This window comes from Platalea leucorodia, assembly GCF_965183815.1.
Source record: "Platalea leucorodia genome assembly, chromosome: 2".
NCBI classification, from domain to species: Eukaryota; Metazoa; Chordata; class Aves; order Pelecaniformes; family Threskiornithidae; genus Platalea; species Platalea leucorodia.
In genome coordinates, this window is record NC_138824.1 from 29,099,048 (window position 1) to 29,123,788 (window position 24,741).

General features: G+C 46.0%; 1 protein-coding gene across 1 annotated transcript in view; it reads right to left on the reverse strand.

The window, feature by feature from the left end:
- FOXO1 (forkhead box O1) overlaps positions 1–24,215 on the reverse strand; it is a 66,776-nt gene extending 42,561 nt beyond the window's left edge. Inside the window, exon 1 of the mRNA XM_082303819.1 lies at positions 23,436–24,215. Within this exon, the coding sequence (XP_082159945.1) occupies positions 23,436–24,041 (606 nt within the window). The 5' untranslated portion in view covers positions 24,042–24,215. The remainder of the gene's footprint in view (positions 1–23,435) is intronic.
- Between the last annotated feature and the right edge of the window lie 526 nt (positions 24,216–24,741).

A 24,741-nucleotide genomic window follows, 5' to 3' on the forward strand; every position in this document is an offset into this window, starting at 1 on the left:
GGATCATGCAAAGCCTAACTTCTTCAGGAGAATAAATGTCAAAAAGGTAACTCTTATATGCACAGGAAGTCTCACTGAAGCTTGATTTAGTATTTTTAGTCAAACATGTACTCAATACCTGGCAAGCAAATGATTATCTGATCTCCATCAGATGAGCTCAACAGCAAATCAGCATGAGCTTAACTCTGAAGTTAACTTCTCCATCTTCCTCATAAGAAAGCAATTCAAGCTCTTGTGCACATGGGCACCAACACAAAATCAAAGGGCCCAGATCTTCAGCCATGTCACCCGGTGCTTCTACCTGCAGTTTGCTTCTTGCAAGTAACTTTTGCTTGCGTTAAATATGTAAGGGCACATCTGAATCACATTTCTCACCCACTGACAAAAATCAAGTGAAAATCAGCTATGCAGCTCAGGGAACACATTTAGCCAGATACTAGATTAAACCAACTGATCAGCAAAATCCAATCTATTGGATCGCTGGCCACCTCCTCCCCAAGAAGCATCCAGCCTCAAGTCAATGCTGTTACAGAAAAGAGCAATGAAATATGGGCAAAGCCCCGGTACATGGAAGGGAGTGCAGCACACGCCTGAGCAAGCCGGTCTTCCTCCCAGCGTGTTGGGATGAGGTTGTCTGAACACCAAGGCCCAGAGCAGAGCACTGGCTACACTCTTGTTTTTGAAGACACGCTCAAAGTAGACATGACTTTCCAACTTCTCTGATTCACTGTACACATGTGGGTTTGAGCACACTAGAGACATCCAGTCACAGGTTGCCCACTGTGATGCTTATCAAAGAGCAAGAGATCACCTGCTATGCTTAAACAGCTATGTGGGAAGAGTCGTCTTAGCTCATCCTCCAATGAGGATCTCAATATCCCTTTCCTAGTCATCTAGCTATCAAAAGGCCATGAATTTCACAGATGCCCTCATTTATCAGTAAATGCAATAGTATTCACAACCTATTACTGAAAAAGTAGAGTACAAGATGATCTGTCATACATTTCATAGTAAAAGGAGCATTTTATGAGTTGGCTTGGCCAAACACTCAAATTTTGGTTATTTTTATTCCCAGGCCATATATTTTGAAATTATTTATACAAGCACCAAACATGACAGGACAGATGCTTTCACAAATGCAAAGAACAAAACCCAGGACTTATCATTCAAAAACGCACCAGAGTATTTCTCGGGCTATACACAAGTGCAAGGATAAAGTCACTCACCCGATGTCGAAATACAGTTACCTCCAAGGTGTGATGAAGCAGCTGCTCCACTTGAACACTACGGGATTGTTTATAAGAAGGGAAACTAAGCTCAACTTCTCCAGCTGAAGCTGCAGAGGAATTCAAGGCAGGCAGAAAGTAATTATTCAGCTGGAGTTTGGCCAGGACGCTGGAGTTAGCACTGCTGTTCTTGCAGACTGTGTCGGGGGACTATGCAATGACCACCAGCGCTGTCTACTGAGTCATCAGCGCCGCTTCCCGCAGAACCCAGGTTCTCCTTGGAAATCTCCCACTTCTGGACTGAGCAAGCCCAGCCCCGATCGGTTTGGGAACAATGCAGGACAAGGAGGAAGGGCGAGAAGTATAACGATTAGTGTCACTTTCAAGAGCAGTAAAATTTACATGGATTAAAGGGATGAAATCTTTATATATAGTAAAAAGGATAATTATAATGAAGGCATCTGTCTAGCTGGCACCACCTACAGCAAGACCTGCAAGCAGTAATTGTACAATAACAACGTGGTGTTTAGTGTGAGGTTTAGGACATTCTGCCAGAAAACCTAAAGCATCCAGGTTGTAAAACACTGTAATAAGTAGGTAATCCCCAGCCTGGCGTCCAAGTTACTGCCCTAACCTGTTCCTTATGATTATAAAATGTCTCAGTGTCAGCAGGTTCACTGTGAGTCAGAGCTGAAATAATAAATGGCTTATTTTCCATCCTGATGGAGGAAATACATCACGGCTCATTGTGGCTCACTTACTGAGGCTTTTTTTTTTTTTTTTTAAACAGGAAAATGTAAAAATAACCAAGTCATTCTGCCTTATTGCACTTATTTTTGATTAACAAAGCCCTTATTACAATCAAATTAGAAAAGAAAAAGAAGCATGTTTTCAATATGGTCTGCAAAAACAATACCTTAGGAAAAACACAGAAGAAAAAATACTGCACAAACAACCAAAGAATATGAAATTTGTGACAAATAGCCTCTTTGCCAAAGTGATTCCACCACTCGCTTCTGTAAACAACGTGTTGCCTGAGCTGAGGTAAAGGTCTAGGCTCTAACCTCACCTGCACTTTTGCTCCCAAGAAGCTGTCTTTAATCAGGTTCCAGTGCTCACAACATGCTCACAACTGCTCAGTCGTGTGCTTGCACACTCAGGACCTCTGGCTGTAAACTCCAGAGGAAAGGTGCTATCTCTTCCTTCGTGCATTGCTAGCAAGCAAACAGTGCCCTACTTGTGACAGGTCACTACATACAAACCACACAAATTGTCCCATTGAAAAGTATTAAGAGACAGATGAAACACTAGCATCCCAAAAATACTCATCCTTTACCTAACACAGAAATATGTAATAGCAGAAGTATTGTAAGCAAGGTACAATCAGTCCTTACACCATTTGCAAACTAAAAGAACTGTAACAAGTAGAAGAAAATAAGGATCATTATTTTATGGACTTAGACAAAAAGCACAGACATATAAAATGGCTATTTCAAGCTCAAATTTGGAGCACGTATACTTTTATACACACACACCGAGCAGCTTATATACACAGAGCACTTAAAACAACAGAATAATACAGAAAAAAAATAGAATAATATAGAAAAATCTATAAGCAAATTTTATATAAAAGTCTTAAGTAGCATACATTTTTAAAAAAGAAAGAAAAATACCTAAAATAGTAAAAACACAAATAGACCAGTATTTGTACAAACTGTAGAAGGAAGAAATCTGGGGTGAATATCACAAAGACAGCCCTGATTGTTTCCAGGGGAAGTATCTGTCTCAAAGAATTGCAAGCTCTATGACTCTGCATAGTTGAAATATACAGTAATTGACATTAGACATACAAAGAATGCAAAATTCTTTGAATTAAAATAACATGCACAGAGAATATAAAATTCCTCCAGTATTTCATTGTAGGACAAAAACGTGACATTTTTCTACATTGTATGTAGAATAACAAATTGTAAACTAATGCTTTAGACTGGAGTATGAAAAGCAAATGTTAATTCCCAGAGTACTACTGCTAATAAACTGGTAATCAGTAACTACTAAGTTATTTATGACCAAAAGTCTAATACGGTACCAAAAATGCAGATAAGAGTACAAAGTTGCCTTTAAAGTGGTGTCTCTTGACTGCAAGTTTTTTAAACGTACAGTTTAAATGTACAAATGAACAATTTCCACTTCTTGCATATCCTTTCTGCAGCTTCTTATCCATGCTTTGGTAACTCAGATTTATCATGACCTTTAAAACCTCAAGATCCTTTGGGTAAGAGTGGTCAGGACTCCGAGCCACAATTGCAGCAGGCCAGACTTTTTCTTCCCATGCACGTTTTACCATGCCAGAGTTTTCCTGTGAGACACACTGCAGTGTTGGTTTCCACCCCATGCTGTTTTCTAGCTGAAAACCCCGAATAATTCGAGTTCTGTTCTGGTGCTATCCATCAGCCCTAATTCTTGGCAGCCCTTAAAGCAGCTACTTAAAAGGACTAATGGTCTTGCAATGGAGTCATGGGACTTTGACTCACAGTCCCAGATTCAGCTCCAGGTTCCACCACCAGCCCCCACGCAGCCCCAGCCCTCTCCTTTGCCCCGTGCTCCTCCTCAGCTGCCCTACCACCGCCAGCGAGGACACCGAAACCCTTCTCCTCTTCGGCCTCCCTAGGCTTTAGACTATTTTGTGGAGGTTTCTGATACATTCAGGGTTGCCTTTGCTTGCAATTGCTCCTCTCAGCTGCCCTCAATACAAATACATGTCAAAATAAGTGAAAATATTGGCATATGAAAGGTTGATACACTAAACCTATGCAAGCAGAACAAGCCATGCCATGGTTTCCTGCAGATTTACACCACCCCCCAAACCCGTGTCCCACACAGCTTCCCATGGGCATAACCTCAACCCCACGATCTCCACCCCCATTCCAACTTAGCTACTTTCACTCCTTTATCTTTTGCAACCCCCAAATACTGCAAGCCCCCAGTACATGGCCCCCAAACTCCACAGAACCCTTCAGACCCTCCTAAACAACATCCCTCGGGGGGTCCACCAGGTCTATGACAGAGCTTGGACTGACCAGCAAGTTGCTACCCACCAGGAGATCCCAAGCAAGGCTACTTAACTCTTGAACTGAACCTTCTTTTTTTTTTTTGGTGATGTTTTATGACAGTTACGCATAATAATGAATATTACAGTGATGAGCACAGAAGCTGGATTCATTACTGCCTTGTGACTCACTAAAGGTTTTTTCTAAACTGCGTAAAGTTTCCATAATTTTTGGGCCACATTTCACATCAGAGCTACACTTCAAAAAGCGTTACAAATCAAAACAATGTCGATGACAACACTACAGGGAAGCACAAGCACCCGGCATTTGAAATGGCAAGAAATCAGGATTTATAAATATCCCACAGATACATTTAGAATTTTTTAATCCCTTTCACACTTTGGATTTCAACCCTTAAAAATGCAGGAAGAATGGTTCATTTTAAGCTTCTGGATTTTTTTTTTCATTTATTTCCGGTTTGGCTTGTGATGTGAACAGATCTGTTCAATGACATTACACAGCACTGCTTCTGAAAGCAAAAGTCTGCTCTTTTCTATCCTACACCAGTAAGAGCAAAAAAAAAATCTCTTCCTTCTGACCCAAAGATCATGGAAAAGAATACATGTGTCTAAAAACAAGACTTGCAGACAGACATCATACCTTGTACTGGACAACAAAGTTGCAAAAAGCACACAAGCTTTGAATTACACTAGCTCTTCCTTTAACTCTTTTTATTATTTTAATTTTCTGCAGTGGAATAGCCATTTTCTTACATACAATTCACAGCAAGTTACCTTCCTTATTAATTGCAGCTTGTTTATAACATTCATTTAATGCCGTATCCTTTTCTTTTATTCTCATCTGCATTTACAATGCTATTGAAGAGTTCATGCTTCCAGGTAAAGATTGTTTTTTTGAACTAATAGGAAATCCTATAAGGTCTTACTGTTGCAGTTTTTCTCCATAACAAACCCTTCCATTACGTAGCAGATTACATATCTTTAAGATATTCCTTTTCTTTGTGACACACACTGTCTTCTCTTTAGAAAGTAAAACTTTCCTTAGTAAGCCTCAGCAAGAGAAAGCGGGATTTTACAAAGCAAAAAACGAGAAAAACACAACAACTCATGGCACTCACGATTTAACTCACATTTCAAAGTCTTCTCATTTCCTCTCTCGCCTTTTCTTATAAACACCACAACCAAAACACATTTGTTTGCTTTGATTTTCAAAACTCTACTACTCCCAAATATGAGGAAATTTCTCTGCAACCCGCTGAGGTTACTGGCATGTTAAAGTCTTTGTCCCCACATCGAAACCATCCAGCCTTTGCAGACTTTCTAGGAAGCACAAAACAACTTGCAGTTCAGATATTTCTTACGTCTGTCCTGGGAGTGAGCAAGTCGAAGACTGACGGACGTCATGGCCACCTCTGGCTCAAAGAGCATATTTCATCATACGCAGCCGGGATACACTGCATACTACTCTGTATCCACGGTCTTGCTTTCAAAACAGAAAAGGGGGAGAACCCTCTCAGACTGCATATGCATGGAAGTTATGCTATTTATCTGAAAAAACACACCTACGCTATGTGTGAATTGTGTGGTTGTGCTCAGTCTTTAAGAGACCAGAGTTAAGACTTCCCAGTGCTGGCAAGCAGGAGGTCAGGCACTGGTTAAACACCACGTAAGACTGTCACCTTTCCACCTCCTTGGAAGAGCAGACTGTTGCTACTGCATGTGACACCCGTGACTTCTCTACAGACTACGAGATTCTTGCTTTTTTAATTCTTCTTAGAGAACCTTCTTCCCAGTCCTTTAGTGCCGACTGCGGTATGGAAAAGAAGATGCCCAGAGCTTGGTTTCCAAATCAGTTTGCCAAAATATAGCCTGTACAGAGAGAAACCCAGAGGTCCCTAAACTTTCAATGTCTGCACAACAGGGCAAACTGGGCCAGTCCCTCAAGCAGCCAAAATACAAAGTCCTTACATGAGCTGGAAACAACATGGTCTGAGATACCATCTTAGTCCCACGCACTCAGGACTACAGGCTTGAATTTGATGAGGTTATTTAGTCAACACTTGAAACTGTCCCTTGGCATTTTCCCTAAACTGATGGTGTCTCATAATTTGAGTCTAAAAGGACCTCTGGGGATGTTCACAAGGGCTGCCTCCTTTCTAGGGAGTTATTCACCATGCCTGATGAAGTTTCTCCTTGTGAACAGTTAGAGCAGGAACCTATTCTCCTTCACTGACTACTGATCCCAAACAGACCAGCCTCCTAAGCTAAAAGCAGACTATGTAACCCTCTTCATATCTAGCTGTCTTCTTTCCCTTCTCCTGTTACCCAAGGGCTTTCCTTGCAACACCGAGAGGTGCTTTGAATCACAAAAGTCAACACATGGAAAGGAACCACTAGGCTTAACTAAAGGCAACTATTAGGCTTTCTAACTTCAGGCAACCTCACACAGAGTTCAGAAGGGGACTGTGGTCTACGCACCAGGTAATAGGTCAGGGACAAAGAAGAAACCTCTATTTCCTACTTTGAAGCTTCAATGCTGCAGACGAACCTCAGAACCTCATCAGACTCTTGCACAACCAGTTCCCATCAGCAGTTACACACATGATTTTTAGGTTGCCAGTACAAGATGAAAAGTCAAATCTTAAATGGTAAGCGAGATCTACTTTTCTTACTGGTGCTACCTACGTGAACCTTAACGCAAGATTTACACGGCAGAGGAAAAAAGGTGTTAACGGGGAGAGGGAATAATCAGGTCAGTGGAGACATGTTTTGCTACTCTATTTCTATTCCTCATGTAATAAAATTCAATGTAAGTGGTACTTTAGCAAATCAGCAGCACAAGTAATAAACTTGGTCAGAAGTTTCTGACGATAAAAGCATATTCTACCCTCTGATTTTTTTTTTCCTTAAATTTGGAAGGAAGTCTCACATTTCAGTATAATTCAGACCATGTTAAAGACATTTCTAGGAAAAGGCACATTTCCTACAGCAAAGCTCATTTAACAGTCACTTAACAGCAACAAACTTAAAGCCTTGGTTGGCAATTTCAATTTCTCCTCTGCATGATTCATTTATCCCTGGGATAGGCCTGAGCAAGGGATTCTCCCAGTGAAAGACAGACTAATCAAATTATTTCAAGTCAGTCAGGTATTTGCTTTATGCCATCCGGCCCCGATGGCAAAATGTCTTGTAATAGCAGATCTCCCAACGTTAAAAGAAAAAAATGTTCACGGGCTAAACACTGGCTTAATCAGAGCCAAGAGGCAAAGCTCCTACAGTCAGAAAGGCATAAATGTTATCACTGTCTCATTCTTGTTCCTAATCTTTCATGCTGTGTTGGAAAGTGGCTTATATACATATATATGCACCCCATTTCAGACACACACTTGACAGAGCACAAAATTACCTGCACGCGCAAGGCAGCATTGCTACATTGCATCCCAGGGGCTGGCACGGAGACGACGGATTTTTGCAAGATGCTGAAAGATCCCAGCACAGTGGCTGGGACTGAGCAACAACTGAAAAGGCTTGAGGCTCTCCACCCCTCTTTCTGAGCAGATGGGCCATCCACGTGTACCAAAAAAACATACAGAGTCCCGAAGAGCAAAATTCTCCTTTCCAGTTTCCTTGATCTCCAGCAAGGAAGGGAGACAGGACTCAAGTCAGTCACCCCAAAAGTTTACAGAGGGCAGCACAGCAAAGTCTCCCATCATGCCCGCATCCCCAGCCTTGCACGCTGCCGTCGGGCAGGGACACCAGCCGCTGGGCCACCGCAGGGATACCACCCTGAGAGCTGGCTCGCAAAAACGGAATGCCGCCCTGGGACACAGCTGCAAATTCAGCTGGTGTGTTACTAAACCCTGTTGTTCAGCAGAACAACTGGAGCAGTTTGGAAACGTCTACCTCAGAAGAAATCTCGGTGGCCACAGCACTGCCCTGGGTCACAGATGGGCTAATGTAAAAGGCCTGAAGACCTTGGCATGAGTTGTATTTTACACATGCTGCTACCTAACCTGGTAAATGATTTTTGGTGTAAGTATTTCTCACCTCTGTCTCAACCTGGATTATAACTTGAAAATTAAGACATTTGGCGCACTTTCGCTTTAGCCTGATTTCCAAAGGACAGGCTGCAGCATTAGTTTGTCTGCTGGCTATCTGTGCTGTATGGCACGGCAGCTGGCTGGTGGTGAACAAACACAGCAAATACCAGCTCTTGCCCCAGGAGGAGACAGGAAACATGGGGAAAAGATCAAGCAACGATGCCGATAACTACAGTGGGTTATTCTCTTCCTCCCCTCCCACCAACTTCTCCAAGCTCCAACAGCTTCCATCTCTCTCTCCCTTGGGAGAGCCACTCAGCCCTACACCTCCCCTGGTGCCACTTCTCTACAGCTGCTGACGATGCTCTTGCTCTGATCACCTTTGAAAATGAAAATGTTTCTTCTCAGCTATATAGTTTTGAAGTTGACAGCTTTTATTTCACACATGAAGAACCTCCTGCACACCTGAAAGCTTGCCAGCCTTTCCCCCATGGTACTCTTGGCTCTAGGAAAAGGCACTGCCTCCTTTAAGAGCATCATGACGCCACCGACGCCACCGCTATTTCCTACGTTCTCACATCCAATGCAGAGGGCAGTCACATGCTCCTGTTTATACATCCCATAATACAAGGCTTCTATTTATCAATAAACCCCTTGAGGTGCAGCGCAAAGCCCAAGCTAATAAAAATCTGCTAGGATTATCTGCTGGTGTTTCACATCAGCAACAGGGATGGCCAGGGAAAAGTGAAAGGAAATGAGGATGCAGCAGAGAGAGTCCGAAGAGTAAAGAGCAAAAGGTAGGGGCTGCTACAGGTATTTGACGAGTTGGGGAATGAAGAAGGAGGAGAAGGCAACAGAAGTAGAGGTCCAATGGGTTTTTTTCCCCCCTTTTTTTTCTGTATAAACTCTAATCCAAGTCATTAAAGAATGACTTAAAAAATACACAGACAAACAGATAAATGCTATGTTTTGCTCAGCAAATAACTAACCATTGGAACCCTTGGCTGCAGGATAACTACTGGAAAATAACTTACAGTGATTAAAAAGGGATTAAACGGGTTTTATAAACAACAGTATCTGTTGTTAAACATGCTAAAATAAAATTACAAGAGTTAATAACCCATTTGCTTCAGGGCATAAACTAATCCTCATCTAAGGGTAGCAGAGATCTGCCTGCATGTCAGCTTGATATCTGGTGCAACAACTCCTCTCCATAGGCAAGCAATCTTTGCTTTTAATTCCTGGCATTTAAAAATTGTCTTCCTTGCCTGAAAAAGTGAGCACGCTATTGTTCAGGCCTTCAACTGACCTCACATAATTAATTCTGGAGTTTACCAGATATATCATTCCCTTGAGGGACAGGGGTGAAACGCATGAAAAGGGAGGAAAACAGTTTAATTGCTCTGCACTTCAATATTCTGCTCTCAATTTCTTCAAATACAGCTTGTCAGGGTGCTAAAACCAAGCACATGAAACAAAATTCTCATAAAAAGCTTGAAGACATGAACAAAGCACAAAATCTACTAATACTTTTCAGTGCAACAGTTCACCAGCCAAATCAGTTTATGAGAAAATTAGGTCTTTAGGACAGGCAGCAAGGGAAGATTTTTAATATATTAGAACAGAAGAATTTACTCTGCCTGGTAATAATTAAAGCATTATCTAATATCATAGCCTGTTCTCAAAGATGGGATAGGGCTGAAGTACAAACTCCTTGAGATTATGATTCCAGCCCTCTCCAAACCCAAATCCAAACCCATGAACCTTACTAACAGATTGGCTAGTCTCCCAAATAACGGCTTCTGGACAAAACATGAGATGGGACATGACATGTCCAATGCTCCACTGTGGTTATGAATTTTTGGTTTCAAACGCCAGCTTGCTCTTTCCCACAGGTAAGACGGCTGTGTGCTGAGGACGCTCCTCCCCTGGCTCAGGAGAGCTCCTGGAAGAACAAGTCTTGAACATCAGCCCTACAGAACTCATTCCACAAGTGACCTTTTCCTCTACACTGCCAGGCTACCCACTCCAGTTTCATTTGTCTACAACTTTTTTATTATTATTTTTTATTTTTAGGGGGTGCAAATTACAGCTGGCTCAGTTTGGCAAACCCAAGGGTCAACATTTGAACTGTGTTTTCAAATAAGGACTTTGCAATGCTCCACTTCAACTCTCTACCAGGCCAGATCAAGCATGCCCTGTGCCTTGTGAGTCTCTGCAAAGTTTGGCACTGACCATCCAACAGAGCAATATCAGTGCTGGAGCTGCATGCTAAACTGATAACCAAAGCAAGAAATGTAAAATCCCTGCTAGGAAAAAAAAAAAAAAAGCTCTGAAACTTAAATTAGTTTTACAGTGAATGCAAACATACTGTTTCAGACCACTGTATGTATATATTCCCTCTCCTCCCCTACTGCTGAAACAGCAAAGCATGCATGGCAGATGGCATGATTCATCTGACGATTACTCTAGCAGCACTCTATTAGCCTCTAAGGAGTAAACTAGGATAAAAATACTCTGAATGTTAACTTAAACTAGGCAGTTGTCATGAGGAGTTGTCAGGTCAGTCTGCTTGCTTAGTTTGCAGAATTTTTCTTTCAATCAGCAATAAGCCTTACATATGAAGATATCATCATTTATTTGTTCTACCTACCAGGAATTAATACAGAAGCAAGAAGGGAAGCAACTGAGGGACAAAACCAATGTCTTGCAATGTCCAAGACATTTGCAAGAAGCTGCTTGGTAATAACATCCACCGAGGGAGCCACTCCTAGCCCCAGCTGCAGTCCCCCCAGCTCACTCACAGGTCCACAGAGGACACAGGTAGCCAGCAGACAGCCCCGAGGGGGCATCACGCCTCTGCTCGGCTGCAGTCCCACTCCAGGCTCCCAGGGCAGCACTGCCCGCCAGCCCGCGTGACACGCAGGGTAACTCGCCAGGTGACAAATGACAAAACAAATGCCTGCGTCACATTCAATGTCAAGGCAGCCTTACCAATCAGCCTGCCCTGAAAACACAGTTAAAGCACCGTGCCATCAGTCCTCCTCCTTCACACAAAAGACAGGAGTCAGCGGTGCTGCACGCCTTCTTCCAGGGAAATTAAAAACCATAGAAGTAAGGAATTGGGTTCCCAGCTGCAAGGAACGCTGAGCACTCGCTCACGGACCTGTTGGACTAGCACATGATGCCTCTAACTGAAACTCCATCATTCAGTTGAAAAAAAGAAACAAAACACACACTTAGATGGTTCAGATTATGCTGACAGCACAAAAACTCACTACAGTGCGGGACACTGCCCCAGGACTGACTACTGTAATGTTAATTGCCTGGACTCTGGGCTCCAAGCTAAAAAACTCCTTCCCAAATAAACAGTCCACAAGAACCAATTTTTTTTTTCCCCATCAACAATAATCCTTAGTCAAAAGAAACTGAATATTTGATGTGCTTTAATATGCAGGTTAACCAGCCAGGGGTGAAGCCCATAATGCAGTTGCCCTCATCTTTGGGGAGAAGGTGGTGAAACTGTGTTGAATGTCATCTCTTCAAAAAGGCGTTTTCTACATATGTATACGCTACCACGTCAGCCTTGTTGCATAACCGGGTTGTGCAATCGTTGCAAATTCATTTACATCTTCATTTTTGTTCCAGAGCTCCAGAAGGGGGAAGGAGGGATCCCTGTCAAAGGACGAGGTGGACTTCACAGAACCGGTCTCCTCTGCCGCAGGAGGACGGTCTAAAGAGGGGTCGGAGGCAGTGGGAGGGCACCAGGACTCCGTCACTAATGCCACTACTGCTCACCCAGAGCAGACGTTTGGAGCAAAGTCTTAGAAACCTCAAAGCAAAGGATGACTTCATAGCATCAGGGAATGACTAGCATTGGCTTGGACTGCAAGCAAAGAAGATTATGGTTTCTCCTTTTAATACTTATTACTATGTCATTGCCACAGAACTGTAAAGAAGAAATAGGCAAGAGTGCAGTATCAGGTTTTCATAGACTGAACAAACTGGATTATTCAAGAGTGACTCAAGTTTCCTAACAAGCATGGAAAAGTCTGCATTATGATAGCATCTCTCTATTTTCCCAAAATCAATTGCAACAGGCTGTGTTTTAAAATACTGCTTTTAAACTCCCGTCCTCATTTTTATTTCAAGAAGGCATTTACTGGATTTACTACATTTGTGGATAAGGGTGCAACACACCAACGGCACCAGGGACCAGACCCTAGGCCAGCATTAATACTCCACCAGCTAGAATATACACTCACACAACGTTAGGAGAGATGCCTAGCTCTTGCAGCAAAGGCAAACCCTCAGCCATAAAGACTTGACACCATAGTTTTACTCAGAGACTGTGTATATTCATCAAGGAAAAGGGGGAAATAAGGCAAAAAAAATTAATCCCCCAACTTGACCCAAAAGAGAAAGCTCCTGGTTCGGCCCTCTCCATCCCTCTCCGAGGTTTCCAAGCATCATGCCACCTGCACTTAAAATGCAGAAGTGCGTTCCAGCTCTGCCTTAATGCCATCCCAAGGATGGCAGGGCCAAGATACCATAACAACTACGAAAAAGTAAAGCTGCTCTGAGTTAAACATGCAGTCACACTCTGGGTTTTCACATCTAAGAAGAAATTACACCTTTTCTTGGTATTGCTTCCTTCACTATAGATTTCTAGATATTAATCAAGATCTAAATACATCTAGCTAGATAAAAATATGTAGCGCATTTTTATTTATGGTTGAATTACATAACACAATTTGATCAGATCGCACGTGAGGCTGTATCCTGACTCTGAATTTCAAATAGCTTCTGGTTTGAGCTGCAGATCCGTCAGCTGAGCAGAGCTCAGCTCAGAGAGGCCGGGCTGAAGCAGGACAAGCGTAGCAGTGGCGACAGACAAACAGCAACTGCAAATACCTGAGCCAGATCTGGCTCTGGCAACTTAACCTTCCTTAACATCACCACAAAGCTCATTAAAGAAAAAAAAATAGTAGTAATACTAATGAATCTAATCAATAAACATTTATCTTGGAACAACGCTTCCATCATGAATCTTTCACTTCATCACAAGCATTTCTTTCCTCACCTGAACCTCCAGAGACACTGCAAGACCTTATTGAGGAATAAAGGCAGCAGCACGGTATCCTCCAGAGAGGCCAAGGGATGTACCTTAACTGCTTTAAGTAGTGAGGAACCTATGTGGTGGTGAATCACTACAAACTTCTCCCTGTAACTGCTAAGAGGAAATGTGACTCCTTTCCCTGACCTCCTCTTCACATCTGAGCAGCAAACAGAGGAGCGCGCACAAACGGGCCCGACAGACAGCAGCGTTTCAGCAGGGCCCCGCCGGCGGGCTCAGCTCCGGTGCGGAGCAGCCGCTGGGTCACGGCTCCAACGCCCAGGGCAATCTGCACAGCAGCACCCCGCCAGCACCGGGGCAGAAGCCAGGCGCCAGGCTTTCCCGAAAAGCCTTCTGCTCACGCCTTCCCACCTCTTCGCACCTTCCAAGGCTTGCATCTGAGAGGACTGCTGATAAGGGCAGCCCTCGGACCCAGCCCCGCAGCGCTCTGATGCTGGAGCCTCACAGCGCAGGGCTGCAGGGGAAGAGGGCAAAGGGGGAAAGGAAAGAAGAGGGGGACTAACCAAACAGTTACAAATTACACCTGCTAATTAAGCATTTCCAGAGGGGAGACAACAGCAGGAATAATCCCGCTTCTCTCAGCGCGTCACTGGGATGCCTTCAGAGCCAGGTTTTCTGGGAGAAGGGGTTGTGGGGGTTGCAAACAATTACATTTAATTTGAAGGCTCACATTTGAAGAGAATATTTTTGGAAAGAGAAATCAACATGTTAACAGCGAGCAGGAGCACGGGGCACATAATCCTTTCACATCCTGACAGGGGAGAACTGCGGAGGCCTGCTATGAAGCATCTCTGAATAACAGCATCTTCATTTTTTGAATACCTAATTAGGAGTTTCTATATATTGCAAAGCAGCGCTATAAGATATAATTTAGTTGGCAAACACTAAAGATTTCTCAGTCTGTAAGTATGCTTTTGGCAATCAAAATTTAAATCTGAATATATATCCGAGATATGTATGGCACAGGTATTTTTTTTTATTCTAACAATTACATTCAAATTAGCAGATTGACTCAAATCAGTTTTAAGCAAATGCAAGCTACAAGCAAATCAGCCTCCACCACCACCACAACAGTGTATTTTTGAATTGTTAGTATCCTTGCTCCTGTTAGCGGCTTCAAATACATTTAACATATATTAAAGGGCAGCAAACAAAGTGAAACAAGTTTTGTCTAAATCTAAGAAGGCTACAGATGCCAGAACTTAGCACCGACTCGGACCTGAAACTCACACATGCCAAAAAAACATTTACAATTGCACTAATTCCCACTGTGGGAACTGAAAGGCAGCTTCATATAACACAACGGGCAACGAATCCATTCCTTTAATTTCAGTCGCCAAATTTTAATTAATTTCCATCCAGGCAAACATTAAGTGTTTCTGCTGATCTTGCAGGATGTAAGCTCATTTGCACAATAAATGCGGTCTAACAAGTCACCACATTTATAGCAAGTTGCTTCAGTCTTATCTAACTGAGTAGTTTGAAAAGTCAGTGATGGGTAAGTGAAACCACCCACGTCACAGTTTCTGGAGTTAAGCATAAGAAAACTGAAGAAGTTGCTACCTTCTCATTGCAAGCGAGACTGCCAACAGTATTTGGACAATTAGAGTCCATATTCTGAACTATGTGTATAGCCCTTATTCAGGAAGGGAAAAAAAGCATGCACTTTGCACTTCGATTTTCTCCCACAAAATGAATGTTCATATTCCAATGCTCCAGAGCTCCCCTTGCCCAAAAAAGCAAAATCGAAGACCCTCTGCTGCCCGTTTGCGGTAACTACCAAAAACGAAAAAAAAAACAAAACAAAATAAAACACACACACAAAAAAAAGAAAACAAATAAAACTTGAATTAAATTGTATAAATTTAAATAGGTCAGCATATAAATAAAGCGGTCACAAGTTCTGCCTGTGCCAGGAGGCACATATCGCTGCAGCATTAAAGCAGAGACCATCGGCAAGAACAGGGATTCCCCAGAAGGCGGATCTGCCCGCAGAAGGGGCAGCGGGGCACCCGGGGACACAGCCTGCACGTAGCCGCTGCTGCCCATCTCCACGGGGCCGGCTCCAGCATGGAGATTTAAAACCAGCTCCAGGTGATCAGCAGCAGTGTAAGGTCCCCCCAGATACAGCACTTTTGCTCACTTGCTGCCCTCCTGCTCTGCAACATCAACAGCGGAGCAAGAGAGCGGTGCCCCAGCTGCTCAGCTACCGCGCTGCAGAGCCGTGGATCAGCCTCACCAGCAAGCGGCTGCCCTCTGCATCTCCTGTCTTTGTGAACCTTCGTCTTTCCCCAAAACCAGTTTCCATGGAGAGCACAAAGACTGCTTACATGTGTAACTCCTTCACGTATACACACCGCTTATTTCATTAAAAAAAGTTTTTAATTTCCTGATTTCTGTGCATGATGAAAATTTCATTCTGGTAGTAACTAAATTAAAGGGGGAGGGGGGTGATCTCTAACATTTTTAGAGGGAGACGCCAACACTCAAGAAGCAGAGAGCAGCCCACTTCACCCTTTCACATCCTGACACAGGAGAAGCATGGAGGCCTGGCATGAAGTGGCCTTTGAATGATAGATATTAAAAAAAAAAATGAAGATGCTAATGAAATAAGAGCTCTTACATATTACAAAGCATAGCTAGAAGATATGATTTAGTCTGCAAGTACTATGGGTTAAGGGTACCTCTGCTTGCAAGCACTTTTTTGGCAATCAATCCAAATTTAAATCTGAATATGTACTATTTCAGAGACCATGTCCCACACATACACACTACATCCTCTCAAGTACGCAAGTGCTAGGCTCCGGAACTTACACCCCTTAGACCTATGCAACAAAAACAGCCTTGACAAGACAAAAAAGGAGCCCCACATGCTCACACCAACATGAGCCTGGGCTGCAGTTAACCCACCAGCAAAGCACTCGGGGAAACACGGGCTGCTTAGAAAGGCCATCACAGCCATGCCGGGCACGCTGGCTTCAAGCGGCAATGGGACTGAATGCACTTCCAGCTGCATGGATTCCTAGCATTCCCAAAAATTAGGTTTCTAAGGCTGGAACAAGAGACGACTTGTACCTTTAAGTTTAATTAACTCTAGAATAAGACGTATTTTCAAACAGAACTATAACATCATTGATACTGTGCAGTGATGCAAGATGCCTTTAACAACAGTAAGCTGTCTGAGCAAATCGAGTGCTGCCCTCCGCTCCGCCAGCAAATTTCTAATCTCTGTCTGATGCGGCAGCTGTCAGAGTCTCAGGAGTTTTTCAGTGACTACATTTTTAAACCTAGCCACTTCTGGTCCCACGTGCCACAAAGCAAAGCATTGCTAAACCTTTACCATTTACTGCAGAAGTGCTTCAAAACTAAATACATCTGCCTCCTTAGGTATTATTTGAAGTGATCTTGTAAAGATCAGTATCCACTATCAAAATCTAGCACAAGCACAAGGCCTAACAAAGTTCTTAGCAGATAATCATCAATCCAGTAAAAGCAGCTGACTTCGTTCTTTTTATTCCTCCACCTCCTTCGTTAGGAACAGAGAGCTACCAAGAAACTTCATGATACAGCTGCTGCACTGCTAACTTAAGACGTTTGCATATCACAAACTACAGTACAGGAATGAAGCACCTTTGTTTGATGAATGAACGTGAGTAACATTTACTAAATATATTTAGAAATAATACTTACATTTATAATCAATAATACTCAATTTAATTCATGCTGAAGCTCTCTGTGGAGCAGCAGAGATGCTGTTCTTCAAAATGTGACTCTTCCCAGTGCACTTCATCCATTTCTGAAGTGCAGCCTATCACCACAAAGAGCAGTGTTTCCCCGACATTTAAAATCCATTTTGGCACACCAGACTTACAAACAAAATGCTACAAAATTCATTAAAATATTAGTATGTACTACCATACGCTTAACTATGACTAGCTGCAGCAAGCATCAGTGAATCTGAAGTTCCTTCTTCATAGCAGTTGACAATAAAGTAAATATATCCATCTTTTACATATTTCTGAAAGAGGAAAGCAATAAGCTATTTACCAGGTATCTTCAGTATATAATACTTCTGTATTCATTACTCAAGGTTATCAAAATCATTCCCATTAGAAACCCTTGTTTCATATACTAACTTTCTCCCAAAACAGAAGGGGATGAAGGTTGAATCTCTCTAGCCACAGCCCTACATATTTCACAAATCTGTGGCTGCAAAATGTATCAGCATTTTTGTTCCAAAAGCCAAGCACTCATTTTACAAAATATTCACCAGTTGTGTAAACAGAGGAGCGTATATTTAGGTAGTATTATGCTTTGGAAACTGAAAAAAGCCTGAACAGACATCTCAAGAGTACATAATTTCTGGACTCTTATAAAAAACGTAAAACACAAAAAATATTGCCTATTTTATCGTTGAACATTGGATTAAAAAAAAAAAAAAAACCACTCACATACCTTACCTAAACATCTTTATCCCCTTGTACCATGCTGCTTCCCCTTTCTATCCCAGGCAGCCAAAGCCCCAGTTCCCTAAACCACCAACTTCACCGACAACTTGTGAAACAGCGTGACACAAAAATTATGATAACTAAGGAGGCAGCTGAGCATCTTGTAAGGAATATGGTGGCAAAGAGAGCAGTTACCTTGGGTTTGTATTGAAGTTCTTTAAAGTCAGGCGCTTCAGGAAAATTTAGTTCATTATGTCAGTACACAAAGCCGCTCAGGCATTTTGTTTTGGTGTTTAATCTTACCTATCATACAAGTAACTGAACAGACATCATAGCAAATAGAAAATGGGCAAAGAAAACAAAGAGTACTTCCAACACACAACTCAAGGCCCTGATGGGAAGCTCAAAAGCACCCACGAACGCTGGGACGCATCGCACCAGACGGCACGAGCCATGGGCAGCGAGCGCACCTTGAGCCTCCTGGCCGCAACCTGCCTGCCGCGCTGCGGGATGGGGCAAGGGAGACCACGCGCCACCCCAAAAACGGGGCAGCAACATACAGCTTTGAGGCCAGAATGGACTTTTTCCTTCAAGCAAGGGCTGAGGTCAAAAGGGCAAACACAAAAGGAGAAACAGAATTAAGTTTAAAAGGAACAAACGGTTAACGGCCGGCATTGCGATACAGCTTTGCCATGAGTTATTCGGCACAGGCGAGGAGAGCACCTTTCACCTGCAAAGATTAAGCTGAACTTTCATACCTGAAGCTTCTCACTAACTAAGCAAAAAGCAAGCTGGTGACTCACCAACAGACAAGGAAGGCTGCTACGAAGGACTTTCTAGTGGCAGTGAGCAGGTAGGCAAGCCACTAAATAGTAAAACTCACAACAGGGTGGGCAGAGGCTGGAACTGGTCTGGCCGTTTCCCCAAGCGTGCCTCTGCTGAGATCAGGCGTCGCGGCAGAGCAGATGCAACTACGGCTTCCAGCTGTTGAGGCTGTTACTAGTGCCACGTGTAAAAAGGTTTGACTGTAATTGCATTTAACCTGGCAGAATCCAGAAATAGAAAACCAAACATACATACTTATATACGTATATGCATGTGTGTGTGCTGTACGTATGTGTAATACAATGCATGATGCTAGGGGGTCCACAAATCACCTAGGGAAGCATCTAAAGGGACAGAGGTAAATGCCTATAGGTATGTAACCAGCATTGAGGGAATACACAGCAGTTCTTCAAGGCAATCTTCAATTGTGATATTTCCACGTAGAAAAAGAAATATGTGTTAAAAACCTCACAAAGATGTACTCATTCCACTTTAAATAAACTATAATTTTCCGAGATTTAAATTGTTCACTGATCTAGAATCAAAAGCTTTGGACACCTTCTGTGAAGATTATTCTTGATTTCTCAAAGTCTTTCAAACATTTCATACTACGTGTGGCTTTTGAATCAAATACACCACAACCCAGCATTTCTTTTACACGGAGACCGATGCACTATAGAATAGAGTCATGACCACGGAGTATTCCTACAGTAAGGCCACCCAAAGCACCAGTCCCACGGCTGTTTTGTCCTCAGGCTTTCAGGCTTACATCTGTTCATCCTTCTGCAGCTAGATATCATCTATTCTCATTCCTTTGGCAATGGCAACAAATAAATTTAGGTGATCAAGTTTCCTTGGGAGTAGAAGTCGAGGAGGTGTAAATACCCATGCGACCTTAACACCTGCCACTGTGAAAAATAAACAACACATCCACCTCAAGATGAATGCCACCAAAACTCTGTGGTTTCTGCTTAAGAAAAATAATGGGTTTTGATTTGAACTTATTTTCAAAAGCAGGCTAAAAGGATAAGACCATTCAAGGCAGCTTAACTGTGGTAGCTCCTTTATGATAAATCTCAACAATCTTGCCATAAAGCAAAGACATCATGAAATATGCACATCACAGAGATGGTTTATATTTTATACACGATGACTAGCCGAAAAGCTATCAGATTTGAGTAAACAAAGAGTTATCTACAGCAGCAGTGAAGTTTTTGGAGGACTAGAGACTGTCTTAAGCCCTATGTCTCCCACTAGCACAGGTAAGGGAAAACGTTGCTTTCACTTGACTGCTACTAAGAGAAAAGTTTCATTCTTCCATGCCACTTTCACAACAATTTCTTTGTTATCTCTGAAACAGATCTTGGTCTTGCTTCAGCTTTCTCTGAGCAACGCCGGTCGCTATCAGCACGCGTTCACATTCAGCAATGCAGCAGGTCTGGCAGAGCGCACCTCGAGCGCTTCATTCAGGGTAGCCACCGCACGGGGGTCATGCGGACTTTGCTCCCCTAGAGTTCAACATGGGGGGGTGTTTATAAAGCAGAGTTTGTGCTAAGAAAGTCTGGAATAAACTCCTTTGTATGTGTAACTGAGAACAATTTTACCTACTTTAATAAGCTACTACGATAATTTTACATTACTACCTTTGATTTCTACTCTTATTTAAAAAGCCATTTTTATTTGAAAGTTTTTACTTGGAAGAACTTGGATGTTATGCTGAGCTCCCAACAGATAACTCTGACACCATTTAACCTCTTTATTCAGTGAAAAATGAAAAAGCAGCTCAACATCAGATGTTAAATTGGGGCAGTACACATTCACAAGCATTAGAGCAGTTAGCCCTCATCTTCTGGGTGAGAAACACAGCCTTGCCACTATGCAGAAAGCGCACGTTCTTTTTAATATTTTGTGTATAATTTGAAAGGTGCCTTGTTGCATTTACAAATATGCAAACTCCAACAAGATGAAGTGTCTTGAAGCTTTATTTAAGGTGAAAAAAAAAAAAAAACCTCCCCCCCTCTCTTTCTCAGACTGCACACAATGCACTCCCGGCCCTAAGTCAGTGCCAGGCTCTAATGCGAACCCGCGCTCCCTCTGTCAGCAGAAAAGTCCGCCGCTGATCTGTGCTCATCGCTGGAGCGATGCTCCTCCTCTGCCGGGGCCCTCGGCTGACTCGGGCTTCGCTCCCAGCCCTGAGCCCGCATCTACAGCGGGTCCCCGGCCCCCAGAGCACAAGCAAACCAACAGCTCCCAAACTGGGGGAGACAAAAGAAAAAAAAAAAATATCCCTCTTCGAGTTGAGCCGTGGATAAGTGGTGATAAATGAGGCAAACAGCCTGCACGCCTCAACCAGAGCAGTTATAGCATTGACACCCAATGGCTGCCAGTAACTAAACCTGAAAAGGTGTTTAAGAAACATTGCATTTATCTGGCTAAAGTGGTAAAACCTGCAAGCGTGTAACTTTCTGAGCAGCCTGGCAGTGACGCAGCCGAAGGAAGGCATTAGGGCAACATGTGTCCAGTGCAGAAGACAGTAACTACTTAATGATGGTAGGAGAGTACATGTGTATTTACCCGCTAGCAGTGGCAGGGTACCTTCTGCACTGTACCAGAGGGTACCACAGCCAAAAAACATACTGCTAACGGCTGTCCCTGTCACAGCGGAGGTACGTGGGCATAGGAAGAGCTCGCTCTGTCAGAAAGAGGAGTGCAAGACTTCTTATTTGCTGAAGCACCACAGGAAGAGCAGCAATAAAATAGGAAGCACCTCATAAGTTACACAGCTAGCAGAGTTTCTTACTTGCTTGCTTGAATTTGGGAGTTCTTTGCTTTGATTTTATTTTGGTTTGTTTGGTTTTCAGTTCTCTTCTACTCATTCTGAAATTGATGTACCTTGCTTTTTTCAAGGAGACTGAAATACCACTGGGAAAAAAACAGCATTTTCAAGTGACAAGTTACCTTATTTAAAAGTTGTCAGCTATCAATCATTCAACTCCTATTAAGGGTTTTCATGAAAGACGTCTTCAGACAATTATCCTTTAAATTTTTTAGTCAAACACATTGATAGAAACTAACAAATTACTTTTAAAAGCCTGAAAAGCCTTCAGCTAAAAATTGAGTTTAAGATTAATGTGCATTTCCTTAGCAGGATGTTGCTTACCTTTAAAGAAAATAAATTTACAGAAGTCTGATGTAACAAACATTCCTAGCTATGCAGTTAAAAATACATAAATACATGATTTGAGTTGACGCTTTCTTTTTTAAAAAAGCCAAATATACAGATACTAGAAAGTGAAGCAAAGAGTTTGGCTGGCCCCAACTGGACCAAAGTCACGAGCACACCAGGACGTGCTGATACCGTGCTAGGTGCGTGCACCTCACTCATTTATTGCCATCATTTAATCCCTCGCAGGGCGGAGGAGGCTCTGCCTCTACGCAGACGGCTAAAGCTGATTCTGACAACGCTCTCACGCAACAGTGCCACGAAACCACGCGCTCTACCTCCGCCGCGAGCAGGGGCACAGGTGGGTGACGCTGTATCGACAGAGGCCTCAGAGAAGAGGATTTGTTCGCGGGAGCGTTAAGCGTTCGCCACCCACGGGGATGCACAGCTGGAGGGTACCACAGGCCCCGTGTGGCCACCGCCATGGTGGGCAAGGGCCAGCGTGGCCACACAGCCCCACGCCAAGTGACGCCAGGCTCGAGGCCACCTGCCTGGGAGGGCGGCCAGTGCCCGTGGGGCCTCCTGGGGACCCGGCAAGCAGGTCCCTCCGGGGACCTGGGGCGAGGCAGCGCTCCGGCAGCTGGCCTTACGGCCTGGCTCTGAGCAGCACCGGCCGCTCGGCACCAGCCTGCGCAGGGCTGAGCAGAAAACCCGACCGCCCACAGGTCACTGCTACCAGGCTGCTACGGCTCCAGAGGCTGCGCTGCAGCAGGAAACTCTGTCCCACTATTTAACAGCAGAAAGACGCTCCCGCAACCCAAGTTTAACAAAGCCATCAAGACAAATACAGCGGCTTACTCATTAAACACACGGTATTTTTGCAACCCTTGTCCTGCCTCCGCTCTTTCCCCATCCCTGTTTGCTTCTGCTCCCTCTCCGCCGCCCGACGGCAAACCCCGCCGCGCCGGGACGGCTGCCGGCACGGCACCCCCCCCCCCCCCCAGCCCCGGGGGACGCGGCCGGTGCCGCCGCAGCTCCCGACGGCCGCCCCCGCGGCACGGGTGCTGAACCCCGGCCCCGGCCGGCCGCCCCGGGGGAGCTGGAGGCGGCGGTGCTCCCGCCGGGTTTGCCCGGGGACGGCGCCGTGACACGGCGTGAACTTTTGCTTTCGGCGGGGCAGGGCGGGGGGGGGGGCGGAGAGCGGGGGGGGCGGCCCCGGCCCCTCCTGCGCCCCACCGGGAGGAGGGCAAAACCGCTTTTTTTTCCCCTTAGGAAGGGTGAAATAAGTAAAATTTTAAAGGGGAAGGAAAAAAAAAAAAAAAAAGGCATGGGGCCGGAGCGCTGCGAACTGCGCGGCGGGCAGCGAGCAGCCCGGGGGAGGGCAGCGTGCCCAGCCGCTCGCAGCGCCGCGGCTCCCTGCCCGGGCGGCAGCGGCTGCAGCGCCGAGCGCGGCGCCCGCTGCCCCGCGGCGAGGCCTCCCGGGACCCCGCCGTCCGACGGGGAGTCCCCCCCCACCCGCCCCTCACCTTCCAGCCGGCCGAGCTGTTGCTGTCGCCCTTATCCTTGAAGTAGGGGACGCTCTTGACCATCCACTCGTAGATCTGGGAGAGGGTGAGTCGCTTCTCGGGGGAGCTCTCGATGGCCTTGGTGATGAGGTCCGCGTAGGACAGGTTGCCCCAGGCGTTGCGGCGCGACGAGCTGCTCTTGCGGGGCTGCCCGGCCACGGGGCCCGGCGACAGACCGGCCACGGGCGGCGGCACCGGCGGCACCGGCGGCGGTCCCGGCGGGTGGAGGCGGCAGCCGGCCTCGGGCGCCGGGAAGTCCCCGCAGCGACAGGCGGCCGCCTCCGGGGGGGCGGCGGCGGGGGGCAGCGGCGCGAAGTCCTCGCTCTCCTCCAGCAGGCTGAGGTTGCTGATGAAGTCGGCGCTGAGCACTCCCGAGGCGGCGGCACCGGCCCCGGCCGCGGCCCCGGCCGCCCCCTCGGGCTGCCCGCCGCACGACGGCGCCGGGCTGGAGGTGGTCGAGCTGGGGGGGTTGAACTCCGGCCGCGGCAGGGGCCAGGTGCAGGAGCGGGGCCGCGGCAGCGGCTCGAAGTCGGGGTCGATGTCCACCAGCTGCGGTGCCTCGGCCATGGCGGGGCCGGGGCGGGAGCGCGGCGGCGGCGGCGGCAGCAGCGGGGCGGCTGGGCTCAGCGCCGCCGCCCCATGCAGGCTCCGGGCGCGGACCGGCGCGGCCCCGACGGCGCGGCCGCCAACACCCCTCGCGGCTCCGGCCCCGCCGCCCTGCCCCTGCCCGGCTCCCGGCTCCCTGCCCGGCTCCCGGCTCCCTGCCCTCCGCGGCGGCAGCAACAGCAGCGACCCGACCGCCCGGCGCGCACCGACTGGAGCGACCGCCCCGCGCGGGCCCGCCTCCAGCCTTCCTCCTCCTCCTCCTCCTCCTCCTCCTCCCGGCGGGGAGGGACGGCCCGCGCCGCGCCAATGGCAGCGCCGCGCCGCCCGCCCGCCTCCCGCCGCGGGGCCGGTTTGGCAGGAGGGTGCCGGTGCCCCCGTGCTGTTTCTGGGTGGTTTTTGTTTTCCGGCGGCGGAGGAGGGTGAGAGGCGGCCAGCGGCCGGCGGTGCCCCCCGCAGCCCCGGGCTGGGCGCCGCGGAGGGGCTGGGCGGGCCGTGCCGGAGCTCCCTTGCCCCGCCGGGGAGCGAGCGCCCTTCGGCGGCGGGGTGCGAAGGAAGGAGCCGCTCGCACGGCGAGCTGCGGGGGGGGGCTGCCACGGAAAATGCCCCCGCCGGTGGTTTTCTGCCTCGGCCGCTGCCGGCGGGGTCCGGCCGCCCGCACCGA